At 41.2% G+C, this 13,179-nt stretch overlaps 1 protein-coding gene across 1 annotated transcript; it reads right to left on the bottom strand.

The window, feature by feature from the left end:
• Positions 1–4,002: 4,002 nt before the first annotated feature.
• On the bottom strand, positions 4,003–10,619 carry LOC139158459 (tripartite motif-containing protein 54-like). Its single transcript, XM_070735769.1, has 4 exons — positions 10,446–10,619; positions 8,503–8,661; positions 7,839–8,009; positions 4,003–4,631 (listed from the first exon to the last, which is right to left on the bottom strand). Exons 1-4 carry the CDS (start codon positions 10,617–10,619, stop codon positions 4,005–4,007), a joined length of 1,131 nt encoding a protein of 376 aa, XP_070591870.1. The 3' UTR covers positions 4,003–4,004.
• Between the last annotated feature and the right edge of the window lie 2,560 nt (positions 10,620–13,179).

Raw genomic sequence — 13,179 nt, 5'->3', positions numbered from 1 at the left:
TGCGGTGAAAACAAACAAACAAAGCAATTAACAAGCAGCTGTGAAGACATCACAGCCACATGCCTTCAAATGTTTTCAACTCACACACTTGACTGGTTTAGTTTCAAAGTCCTGAAATCAATGCAAAGAGAGTCCTTGGAGAATCCTGAGACAAAAGCCACTTCCTCTTTCACTGGACAGATAAACTTCCACACTGCTAATTTAACAGCAGCCCCAATTAGTCAACCACACCCAACCACAGGTGAACTCCCTCATCTCCTGTAGTATTTACGCAGCTGCTCTTTCCTAATCTGCCCTGCAGCTGCGTACATCAATGAATGTCTCTTCATCCTAATCCAGCTAGGATAATGATGATAAATTGCTCCCTAATGGGCTGTCTGCCCTAACCCCCTCTGAGGATTCCATTTCACATCCACTCCCTGTTTCTGACGCTTCGCTGTCCAAAGCAGTCGGTAGTAAAACTGGCCTCTGACACTGGGAGGATTCACCCACTTCCACCCCCACAGTCCTTGGGGCAGGAGCTGGCCCAGAGCCAACCACAACAAATGCTGTGGTTATTGATATGCTGCTTGTCAAGTTGAAATGATAAAATCTAAGGCAGTAATCATTGATTATTTGTAGCATTTGTTTCAGTTCCTCTGATTGCCATATCAATTACATTCCCATACAAATCCCTAATAGTCCTCGGAAAGGGGCGGCATACAAATCTAATAAATTATTATTATTATTATTATTATTATTATTATTATTCCTAATACAGTGGTACCTCAAGATACGAACCCCTCGTCTTACGAACAACTCGTGATACGAACCCGGGGTTCAGAAAAATTTTGCCTCTTCTTACGAACTTTTTTCGAGTTACGAACCAGCATTCGGGAGACAGCTGGGAAGCCCCGCGGCTGTTTTAAAAGGTGACAGCCGGGCGGCGGGGCTTCCCAGCAGCCTCCCGAACGCCGGTTCGTAACTCGAAAAAAGTTCGTAAGAAGAGGCAAAATTTTTCTGAACCCCGGGTTCGGTTCGGGAGGTTGCTGGGAAGCCCCCCAGCCCGGCTGTGACCTTTTAAAACACCCGCGCGGCTTCCCAGCTGTCTCCGAACGCCGAACGCGGAAGTTCAGGTTTGGCGTTCGGCTTCGGGAGACAGCTGGGAAACCGCGCGGCTGTTTTAAAAGGTCGCAGCCGGGCTGAGGGGGCTTCCCAGTACCCCCCCGAACCCCGAACATTTGCCGAACTTCTGGGTTCGGGGCTCGGGGGGTGCTGGGAAGCCCCCCAGCCCGGCTGTGACCTTTTAAAACAGCCGCGCGGCTTCCCAGCTGTAGCCAAATGCGGATGTTTGGGTTTGGCGTTCGGCTTCGGGAGACAGCTGGGAAGCCACGCAGCTGTTTTAAAAGGTCACAGCCGGGCTGGGGGGCTTCCCAGCACCCCCCCGAGCCCCGAACCCGGAAGTTCGGCAAATGTTCGGGGTTCGGGGGGGTACTGGGAAGCCCCCCAGCCCGGCTGCGACCTTTTAAAACAGCCGTGTGGCTTCCCAACTGTCTCCCGAAGCCGAACGCCAAACCCGAACTTCCGCGTTTGGCGTTTGGAGACAGCTGGGAAGCCGTGCGGCTGTTTTAAAAGGTCACAGCCGGGCTGGGGGGCTTCCCAGCACCCCCCCCCCGAACCCCGAACTTTTGCCAAACTTCCGGGTTCGGCGTTCGGGAGGTTGCTGGGAAGCCCCCCAGGCCGGCTGTCACCTTTTAAAATAGCCGCGCGGCTTCCCAGCAGTCACCGAACGCCGTTTTTTTGTGGGGGGGGGTTGGTTGCACGGATTAATTGACTTTACATTGTTTCCTATGGGAAACAATGTTTCGTCTTACGAACCTTTCGTCTTATGAACCTCCCCCTGGAACCAATTAGGTTCGTAAGACGAGGTATGACTGTACTTCTTTCTCTTCATTTTCATCCTGAATCATTTCATCGCTTTTAATACCATTAATTCTGCTAGAGACTCACTTGGCCCTCTTCATCAATTTACTTCCATCAAAATAGTTTTGAATTTTCTCTGCCTCTATTCCTCTTTACTGTTCCTTACTCTCTTTAATTAAATTATTAAAAAAACCATCTTTTTGAATAAAGACATTATTCCTAATTTTTCTTCCAGATTATTAGAGGAATCAATACTGAAACATTTGTCCATTATGCCATGTGTTCATGCTGTTCTAGGCAAGCTAGACTCCATAACTAGACTTCCCTGCAAGCCCCCATCCTGTGAACTAGGTAGCATGTAGGTTGTACTGACATGACAGAGTATTGCCAACTGTGTTATGAAATATAAGAATACAGAGCCATTTTCCAATGGTTACTTCATGTTTAGAAACAGTTCTGGGGTTCCAGTGCTATAAATTATGGATAACAAAGACCATGTGGCATAGTCATTACAGGAGAGTGGTGTTCATATCAACTTGTCCCAAATTGTTAAGAACTAGAATGCTAATGTTGAGAGAGGTAAACAAAGTTTTGAACATATTGAGGGAAAACTGGTTGATTTTGAATTATTGACAATCCACAATTACTTCTAAAGATGCTATATGGCGTAGGGAGGTTTTAATTGTTCTGCAATGACAATGAAGTATTGGGCATAAAGTGCACAGTGATAGAAACAGACTTTCATTTTTCTACTTAGCACTGAAGATATTCAGCCCAATAGAATCTTAGACTCCTTTCAACATTGTGTAGAGTTGCAACGTAACTCTTACTTTCCTTGAATTCAGTGGTGGGCCATGAGCCGGAACACTAAATTGCTCCCGCCACCGCGGCTCGTAAGTTCTTGCAGGACCAGTGCGATTTTGCTTCTGCACCTGTGGAGGTTGCAAAATCGTGCACGGAGCCGTAGGTGTGCCTGTGTTTCAGCGAGTTTTTTTCCGTTTCCGTGCATGCTGAAACATGAGCACATCTGCGGCTCCATGCGTGATTTTGCTACCTCCACAGGTGCAGAAGCAAAATCGGGCTGGCCCTGCAAGAACTTACGAGCCACAGTGGTGAGAGCAATTTAGCATTCCGGCTCGTAGCCCACTGCTGCTTGAATTGATGTATGAGGAATCTGGGGTAGTAAATTTGTCATCCTTATTATATAAAGCATTGTGATCCAGAGCTGCAGAGAACTCAAATAATAAAACCTGTAAAAAACCAATACAGTGGTACCTCTACTTATGAACTTAATTCGTTCTGTAACCAGGTTCTTAAGTAGAAAAGTTTGTAAGAAGCAATTTTTCCCATAGGAATCAATGTAAAAGCAAATAAGGTGTGCGATTGGAGAAACCACAGGGAGGGTGGAGGCCCTGTTTCCTCCCAGGAGATTCCTAGAGAGGCCCCACTGAGGCTTCTCCCCACCTTTTCCGGCCCTGTTTCCTCCCAAGAGATTCCTAGAGAGGCCCCACGGAGGCTTGTCCCTGCCTTTTCCAGCCCTGTTTCCTCCCAAGAGATTTCTAGAGAGGCCCCACGGAGGTTTCTCCCTGCCTTTTCTGGCCCTGTTTCCTCCTAAGACATTCCTAGAGAGGGCCCATAGAGGCTTCTCCCTGCCTTTTCCGGTTACAGTTTCGGAGGCTCAGGTTTGTAAGTAGAAAATGGTTCTTGAGAAGAGGCAAAAAAAATCTTGAACACCCATTTCTTATCTAGAAAAGTTTGTTAGTAGAGGCGTTCTTAGGTAGAGGTAGCACTGTAGTTCAATAACCCTTCTTTAAACAACCAAGAATCCTCTTTAATTTTTGCTATCATCAGATTTTGTATTTCTCCCCCTCCCCCCAGCCTTTCAAATGACTTTCTAACCTGAAAGTGATAATTAACACCACCTGGTGTATGGTATATCAAATAGCATACTGTATTGTTGCATTTATAAATATTTTACTTCAGAATTAATACTGAACAGCCAGTACATTGACATCTTGCTGTTAGTTTTTAACTCATTGTATGTGGAATATAAATATGGTATTCTTTTCTAAAGCATATTACATCATGACTTTCTTTGATATTCATTCCGCTTCTAGTGAGAGGTCCATTTTACATGGTGTATTATTTCCTTCACTGTGGGACATGTGTTGATTAGGCTCTTGCTTCATTTCACTTGATTTCTGGAAAAAATCAAGTACCTCTTGGCAGAAATATTCATCAGGAAATCCACCAGAGAAAGAAAACGCAGGACATTCCAGCTTGAATCCTTCTGGGAGCTCACTGGAACTTGCAAGCGTTTCATCGGAATTAGAGGAGATATAATTATTAATGCTGATGCCTTTGATCAAATCTTTGAAATATTGCCCAATAGAAATATGACAGCCATTTGTGTCTTGTTGTATAAGCTTTCCTTCTGTAAGTTTCTCTAACTTGCTTCTAAATATTTTATCTTCTTGAAGAAAACGCACTGAAGTGGTATGCTGTTCCAAAAAGGCTTTCATTTGATGATAAAGGTGGGTGGGGACTTGAAGGTCATTTGCTAAGAGCTGCAGCTTTTCTAGTTTTGTAGAATAATCCTTACATAATTCCCCTTTCAGCTCCGCCATTCTGCATCTGATACCTTTGATTAGGCTATTCCCTACAGCTTCAATCATAACCTTGACACCAGTATTGGTAAATGCAAGTTCATTCATCTTTATTTCAATTTCCTGTCAAAGTATGACACACAAGAGTTTAGTAACAATTAAAAACACACACCAAAACACTATTTAGAACAATTTAAATGTTTGAAAACAAATTCCGAATACTTCTTCAATTCAGGTAATTAAAACAACGATTGATAAATACCTCTGGTGACAAAATTACAAAGATACTGCAGCTCCGATATAGTAGATAGTTTGTTAAGGTGTTTTCTGCACAAAACCAGACATCATGAAATGCAGCCCATCAAAACAATGCCTACTTTCAACTAGGGCTACATATATTTTGACTATGTGGAAGTCATCTCGAATGTGACATCATTGAATGGCAAAGTGACTGCCATTAAAATATACAAAGTTGACTAAAACTGGCAAAATGTTATGATAATGTTATAATGTCCTATTTAAAAGACTATAATAGCAAGAAATTTAAGAAGTATTCTTTATCATATGCGCCAAGATAAAAACACATGAAGTTGAACTACTATGACTCCGCTGGCAGTAGCAGAAGTGGATATACACTCATAATTTTTCCATAACCCCAAACTATCGTAGTCCTCAATTTACCATAGTTTGTTTAAGTGACTTTTCAAAGTTATAATGGCACTGAAAAAAAAAAGACTCTTTCACACTTATGACTATTATAGCCTCATGGTCATATGATCAAAATTCAAATGCTTGGCACTACAACTATGTTTATGATGGTTGTACTGTCCTGGAGTCATGTGATCCCTTGTTGCAACCTTCTGAAAAGCAAAATCAATGAGGAAGCCATATTTACTTAACCACTAGGTCAGTGTTTTTCAACCAGTGTGCCGTGGCACACTAGTGTGCCGCGAGACATGGTCAGGTGTGCCGCGAAGAAGGAAGCTCAGGTTTCGGTCTCACAACTTTTTGCTGAGACAGAGAGGGAGAGAGAAAGTAAGCAAGAGAGAGAGAAAGAGAGAGAGAGAGAAAGCAAGAGAGAGAGAGAAAAGAGAGAAAGAGAGAGAAAGCAAGAGTGAGAGAGAAAGAAAGCAAGAGAGAGAGAAAAGGAGAGGAAGGGAGAGAGAGAGAGAGAAAGAAATGAGCAAAAAGGGGAGGAAAAAAAGAGAAATGAGAAAATGATTGAGACAGAGAATGAGAGGAAAGAGAGAGAAACAAAAGAGAGAGAGAAGTGACTCTTAATTTAAAGCATATGATAAAAAGCACCCAAAGAATAAGAGAGAAAAAAACCCAGCCCTCACCTGTTTTTGGAAAGGGTTCCAGAATGTGTACACACACACACACAAGGGGGGGAGGAGACAGGAATGGAAAAAGAGAGGAGAGTGTCTTAGGGTGTCATTTTGGTTGATGGTGTGCCCCAGGATTTTGTAAATGTAAAAAATTTGCCGTGCCTCAAAAAAGGTTGAAAATCACTGCACTAGGTTACTAAATTAATAACTACAATGATTCAATTCACAACTGTGGCAAGAAAAGTCATCAAATGGGGCAAAATTCACTTTCAAATGTCTCGCTTAGCAACTAATTTTGGGTTCGATTGTGATTGTAAGTTGAGGACTATCTGTATACATAAAGAGACTCAGATCATCTGGGCTTTGCTGCCCCCCCCCCCAAAAGTCTCACCCCACAGAACTTTACACTTTTCTACACTTAAAATATTGTCCCTTTCTTTTATAGAAGCCACTGATCTGCGTTCTAATTACTTTAATATTGCCTATCGGTTGATAGAGTGATCTTTTCATTTAATTTACACAGCTGCTAAGTGTGCAACTCTTGGAGGCCTTCTACTTAAAAACAACAAACATCACCAGAACAAAACTAAAAACGCATTAAACCGAAGCTATTTATGCTTCTAGACTAATGAACTCCCTGAAAATGAGCTCATCTGAGCTCATTGCTGGTTGCCCAAGAAGGAAAGGGAGAATCAGCTTTAAAATAGCACTGTAGCAGAATCATTAGGCTGGACAAGATCTTAGAGGCCTTCTAGTCCAATCTCTCACCAGAGTAGAATCCTCAACCATCCCAAGACAAATAGTCACTGTTATGGCTTTGGCTTTTGCATTTATTTTTGTTTGCTCTGGTAGATTTTTTCTAGGCTCCCTAGTTTCACGGGGTATATATTGAAGTCTATGGCAATGTGATGCAACCAGTTTTCTCAAAGATTGTTTCAAATGTCCAAAGTGGCACTGAAATGGGTTTAATATAGTAATACAAGCAAACATATTTAAGAACTAATATAATGAAATAAAACCAATGATAGCTCCAATCTCGAGTTGCTTTTCATTCCTTTTCTCTTAATTGCTGGGAGTTTAAGTCCAACAGCACTGATTCCGGCGCATTATGACCAATGAAGGGCTACCAATTTTTTTTACTACCACACTGTGGGCGTGGCTTATGCAGGATGCCCTGCATTTTCTTTCAACATCTTTCTGTGCAAATTGGGTGCTCTGGGGCGGAGCTCCATTTTCGCTACCCCATTGCGTTCCCCCTCGTCCGGGCAGCAGCCCACCCGATTATGACCTAGGGACTATGAGGAATCAGCAGGTTTAGATGGAGAATTAAGGATTTACACTGTATCACCTCTTTCCCTATTACTGTCACTTGTCTTTTGATTGGTACTCTCAAGATACTTCCCTTCCTTTTTTCCCAAATGTACATCCAAATACACACACACACACACACACACACACACACACACACAGAGAGAGAGAGAGAGAGAGAGAGAGAGAGAGAGCATAGTGTTTTATTCTCCTTCTGGTAAGATGTAATTAGCTAGGTATTAAATTTTACCTAACTATGTAATTTACTTCCTGTAAATGCATTTTATTCTGATTACTACCTGTAGTCCTTGACTTAATGATGGCTCAGAATTATAACAGTGCTGAACAAAGTGACTTATAACCTGTCCTTAAGTTACATTGTTGCAGCACACACACACACACATGGTCAAGTAATCATGATTTGGGCACTTAACAATCAGATCACATTCAGGATGGATTCAGTGTTCTGCAGTCCTGTGATCAAGATTTACAATATTCAAACTGGCTTAATGAAGCAAAGATTTAGGAAGCCAGATTTGCTTAACAATCATGTGATTCATATAGCAACCAAGGTAGACATGGTCATAAAAATCAAGTTGGTCATGTGATCTGATTTTTGAAACCATGAAATAAAATCACTGAAATAAAAATTGCCATGTTATAAAATGAAGGAATCATGTTGCTTGGACTGTACCTTCCTTGCCTGTTCAGCATATTCAGACTGTTGGAATACCCAGTCTAAACCTTTGATGAAACTCTTTTTCCTCTCTGCACACACCTCAGCAATTCTTGCCACCGTATGGGATTCATGGTCTCCAAAGAGCTTGCAAATGACACATATTGGTTTATCATCAGTTAGACATACCTGGATGAAAAGACATTGTTATTACCTGGTGACAAAGTCTTAGAGTGCAATACAATATTTGCTGCTGTTGGTGGGGTTTTTTTCATCCACAGCTAGGTTAGGGCTGCCATCCCTGACTTTAAAACTTCAAATGACTACTTGATGATTTTAGATTTTCAAAATCTCTTTGCTGGATGTATGATCACAGAAATATCTTTGGACAATGCTGGTTTCCTTGGCTAACAGAGATGAGCAGCAACACCCCTACACGACTGGATAGGGGAAACCTTTACCTTTAGATAATTTGTGTGATTATTATTAAATATTTTTGTCATCCATTTCTGAATGGCTATAAAGTTCCATTACATTGAGTTATACTTAAAGAAGTCAGGAAGACAGGGGTCAACTGTAGACTTTAAAATGAACATTTCTCCAAGAAACACTCTGTGTGTGTGTGTGTGTGTGTGTGTGTGTGTGTGTGTGTAATTTCACTGACAGAAATATGGTTTTATACCAAAGACATGCTTTCTCCATGCTCTTCACATATTTGAGACAAACGGTCTTGTTCTATGGTATGAAGATTTTCAAGCTCATACTTAAATTTTTCAAGAACATTCTCCACTAGGATATTCCTTGGTAATCCAATGAGTCCTCCTCCTCTCAAGTAGACAATCTGAAACAAAACCATTGTAGAAGCAAACTTTTTTTAAGTACCTGCTTTATGTTCAAATTCTTTTAGCAAACAAATTTTTCAGCCTAACTTGTGTTCTGTGGAATGCATGTGTGTGGCCAAGCATGCTAAGCTACAGATAGTCTTTTGTTTTACAACTTCTATCTAGGTTTGATCTCCCAACCTCTTGATTGTGAGCCAAGAGCTCCGCCTCTAGGCCCCAGAGGTGTCTTTTAAATACATTAGCAGAGTTGGAAGGGGCCTTGCAGGTCATCTAGTCCAACTCTTACTCAAGCAGCAGATCCTTACATCTGTTTCTGCAACTGTTCTTTCAAAATTAGAACAGTGCTGAACAAAGGGACTTGTGACCTTTATCTGAATTTACAATTCCTGCAGTGTCCCAAGAAGCATGAAAAAAAATCAGGTTCTTGGTCATCTACCCATCCGTACATCTAGCCACATATACGCTCCAATGCTCCTTCCATCTATTTCTCCCACCTCATCCTGTCTTGTAGGGTCTCTGTGTCTGCATCCTGTTTTTTTAAAAAAATATTATTATGATTATGATTATGATTATGATGATGATGATGATTATTATTATTATTAATATTAAGAAAAGAAGAGAAGAAGAAAAGAAGAAGAGATGAAGAAGAGACGAAGAGGAAGAGGAAGAAGAAGAAGAAGAAGAAGAAGAAGAAGAAGAAGAAGAAGAAGAAGAAGAAGAAGAAGAAGAAGAAGAAGAAGAAGGGCTTCCTGCCCTGCTTCCTCTTCCACTGTACTGTATAGGAAGCACTAGGGCAGATCAGTTGGTTCTCCTTCCCAAGGTGATCTCCTAAATCAGGGGTCTTCAACCTAGCTGAGTAAAGCTGACTGAGGAACTCTGGGAATTGAAGTCCACAAGTCTTAAAGTAGCCCAGGTTGGAGATTCTTGTTCTAAATCAACTTCAGGAACAGGTTGTTCTGCAATCTCAAGTGCGGTCCTAAAGGTGGGCACCATTTTGGGAGCAGCTGCAATTTTCAGTTCACAAAAACTGCCCCATTTTCAAAATGGTGCTCAATTCCAATGTGGCACCAGATGGTTTCTCAGTTGGAAGGGCACATGTCAGATGGGCTGCTTATTCTCAAAGCTGATCTACAAAAAAGGTATGTTTGCCAACAAAGATTGGGATGGGTGGGGTGAGGGGATAGAACCCAGATATAGGAAGCAGCTCCAAGGCCTATGCTAACTCAGCAGGGTGGGAAGCACCTCAGTTAATAACTCATGGATATAACGGGCATGCTTTATTATGATCATAAGTCGAGAACCACCTTGATTGTATGAATAAGTATGGCTCATAAAAAGGCATTTTATGCTATTTTCCTAAAGATGTGGTCTCTGGCATAAAATTATAGTGAAATATCGCATTATTTTCACTCCCTAGGAAATAATTTTTGTTCTGTCCAGATTTTGCATAATTGGCTTTTGTTCTATTCAGGTTTTGTATAATTAGCTTTATCCCAATGCAAAGTACTTTTTTTCCCCATTTCACCATATTAAAAGATAGTTTCATAATTAGGGACTTTCTTCACTTGCATTAGTTAGGACATTGGATTTCAACTGTTTTTTTTGGTCAATTTCCCATGATCTGTAACCTCATGTTTAATTTTCCACAGATAATTTACTTGGTAATTGGTTGTTCTCTTGGATAAAGCATAATTCTTGGATTTTGTTTCATTGAGTAATATCAGAACAAGCTTGTTTGCAAAAGTAAAGAGATATAGTACTAGCAGTATGAGATCCTACTTACTTTTCTGCACATAGGGCAAGAGAAATGCCCATTGACATGGCTACAATTTTGAAGGATGAGAATCTTTTCCAAGCATTTTTTGCAGAAATTATGTGCACAAGAGAGGAGCAGCACTGGGGGAGTGAACAGTTCTAAGCACACTGGACAGGAGAGCACCTGCACCAAAGCCTCCATAGTATTCCTGCACTCAAACAGATAAAGACCAACTGTAATGTTCTTTTCTAGCTACATTTACAGTTACATTCTAGAATGTCACTCTATGACTCATTTCTCACAGAAACTCCATAGCAACATAAGCCAACAGTAACACCTCCGTTTTTATAGAAGCAAAATCTAATGAATTCTGAATTTAAAATATCCATTTTTATATCATGGAAATGTTAATTAAATTTCTATATTAGATAAATTATGTAATAAGAGTTGCATAACTAAAGGTTTTACCATGACTTGGAGCTAGATTTTTCATCATTGAACAGAGCCACTGAATTCAATGGAACTTATATTACTGTAATCATCATTAATTTAATTTCCATTGTTCCATTGTAGGCTTTGCTAATTCTGGAGAATATAACCCATTGTTCTGCCTTATAGGAGAATTTAATATTTCCTGTTAGAAAGAGCAAACAGTAAGTAGTGGGTTGATGGATTAGTGCAGCTAATGGCATCCTCAATCCACTGTTTCTCTGAGACGGCTCCAGGTGGAAGCCTAAATTAAGAGTTATAATAAAAATAAGTATTGGTTGTCAAAACATATGTACGTCAAAAACAATGCTGCGTATTTCTGGCATCTGTTGAAGTGCAAATATAGAAGAAGATAATTTGGCCACTTCCCAAGTATATATATGAATGAATATATATATTCATTTCAAATGGATATTATCTAGTGGTAGTTTTGTAACAGAAAAAAGGATTCATTAGCATACTGTTTTTGTGCTTTTACGCATCAAATTTTCACTATTTCCTAAGTGGCATATCTGGGATTTTCTTGAAAAGGTGCTTTATAGCACAAAAATAGTACCTTTTTACAACATCTTCAAGCAACTTATTTTTCCCTCAGGACTAAGGAAAGCTTATGCCTTTTAATAAAAATTGTTAGTCAAAAAAGATGCTGGCAGCCTCCTGATCTTTTGTTCTCATAGACTAGGTCAGTGTTTCCCAACCTTGGCGACTTGAAGGTATTTGGACTTCAACTCCCAGAATTCCCCAGCCAACGAATGCTGGCTGGGGAATTCTGGGAGTTGAAGTCCAGATATCTTCAAGTGGCCAAGGTTGGGAAACACTGGACTAGGTGAGGTGTTCCTTCTTCTAAGCTTCCAGGACTACCTTAGGTGGCAATTATCCCCTAGAACAGGAGTCACCAAATTTTCAGCCTCGTACCACCAAATTCATAATTTTAAATCTCGCAGAGCACTAATATGATCTGCCTAATGACTGACTGGATGGACATGGAAACATTTAAATATGTTAAAGGGTTAAATAAGATTCAGGAGGGAAGGGTTTTTAATAGGAAAGTGAATACAAGAACAAGGGGACACAATCTGAAGTTAGTTGGGGGAAAGATCAGAAGCAACTTGAGAAAATATTATTTTACTGAAAGAGTAATAGATATCTTGGAACAAACGTCCAGCAGATGTGGTTTGTAAATCCATAGTAACTGAATTTAAACATGCCTGGGATAAACATATATCCATCCTAAGATAAAATACAGGAAATAGTATAAGGGCAGACTGGTCCGACCACACCTGGAGTACTGTATTCAGTTCTGGTCACCACACTTCAAAAGAGACGTTGAAACTCTAGAGAAGGTGCAAAAAAGAGCAACCAAGATGATTAAGGGACCGGAAACCAAGACTTACGAAGAGAGACTGAGGGAACTGAGCATGGATAGCCTAGAGAAAAGGAGGGCCAGAGCGGACATGATAGCAGTCTACAAGTATACGAGGGGATGTCTCAGAGAGGAGGGGATCACTTTATTCTCCAGGGCACCAGAGGGCCGGACGAGGAACAACGGCTGGAAGCTGACCAAGGAGAGATTCAACATAGAGATAAGGAGGAACTTTCTGACGATCAGAGTGATCAACCAATGGAACAACCTACCAGCGGACCTTGTGAACTCCAACACTCTGGACATTTTTAAGAGAAGATTGAACTGCCACTTGACTGGTGTGCTATAGGGTTCCTGCTTGGGCAGGGGGTTGAACTTGATGGCCTTCATGGTCCCTTTCAACTCTAACAATAAATAGATAGATAGATAGATAGATGATAGATAGATAGATAGATAGATAGATAGATAGATAGATAGATAGATAGAGCACGAGGTCTTTTTCTGCCATCAATCTTCTGTTTCTATGTTTCTAGGTATGGCCAACTCAATGTCATGCCAAGGGGTGCTTCACTGGCTTCTACTCGCTCTTCTACTCCCAGCCACTACTCACCTGCCAGCCCAGGCTCCTTAGGGCCCCAACAGGAAGCAGTTGTTGGAGCTAAGCAGCCACCATGAGAAAGTGTTGGCGAAACGGCACGCTCAGTTCAAATTGTATCTGGCCGAGAAGGAGGCTGAACAGAAACACCTCACTGAGGACTAAGAGCATAGACTTTCCAAGCAGAGGGAAGATCCAAGGGAGTTCAAGGCCAGTACTGGCGCCTGGAGGCTCAGCAGGCTGAGATAGTCAGCCAGTCCAGGCTATGAGATAGTTCACTGGCACAAAGTCCTTCGGCTCTTTGGCATCAGTGG

The sequence above is a fragment of the Erythrolamprus reginae genome, chromosome 2 (assembly GCF_031021105.1).
Source record: "Erythrolamprus reginae isolate rEryReg1 chromosome 2, rEryReg1.hap1, whole genome shotgun sequence".
NCBI classification, from domain to species: domain Eukaryota; kingdom Metazoa; phylum Chordata; class Lepidosauria; order Squamata; family Dipsadidae; genus Erythrolamprus; species Erythrolamprus reginae.
Note: the sequence above shows the minus strand (reverse complement) of the source record. Positions and strands in the feature narration are given on the sequence as shown.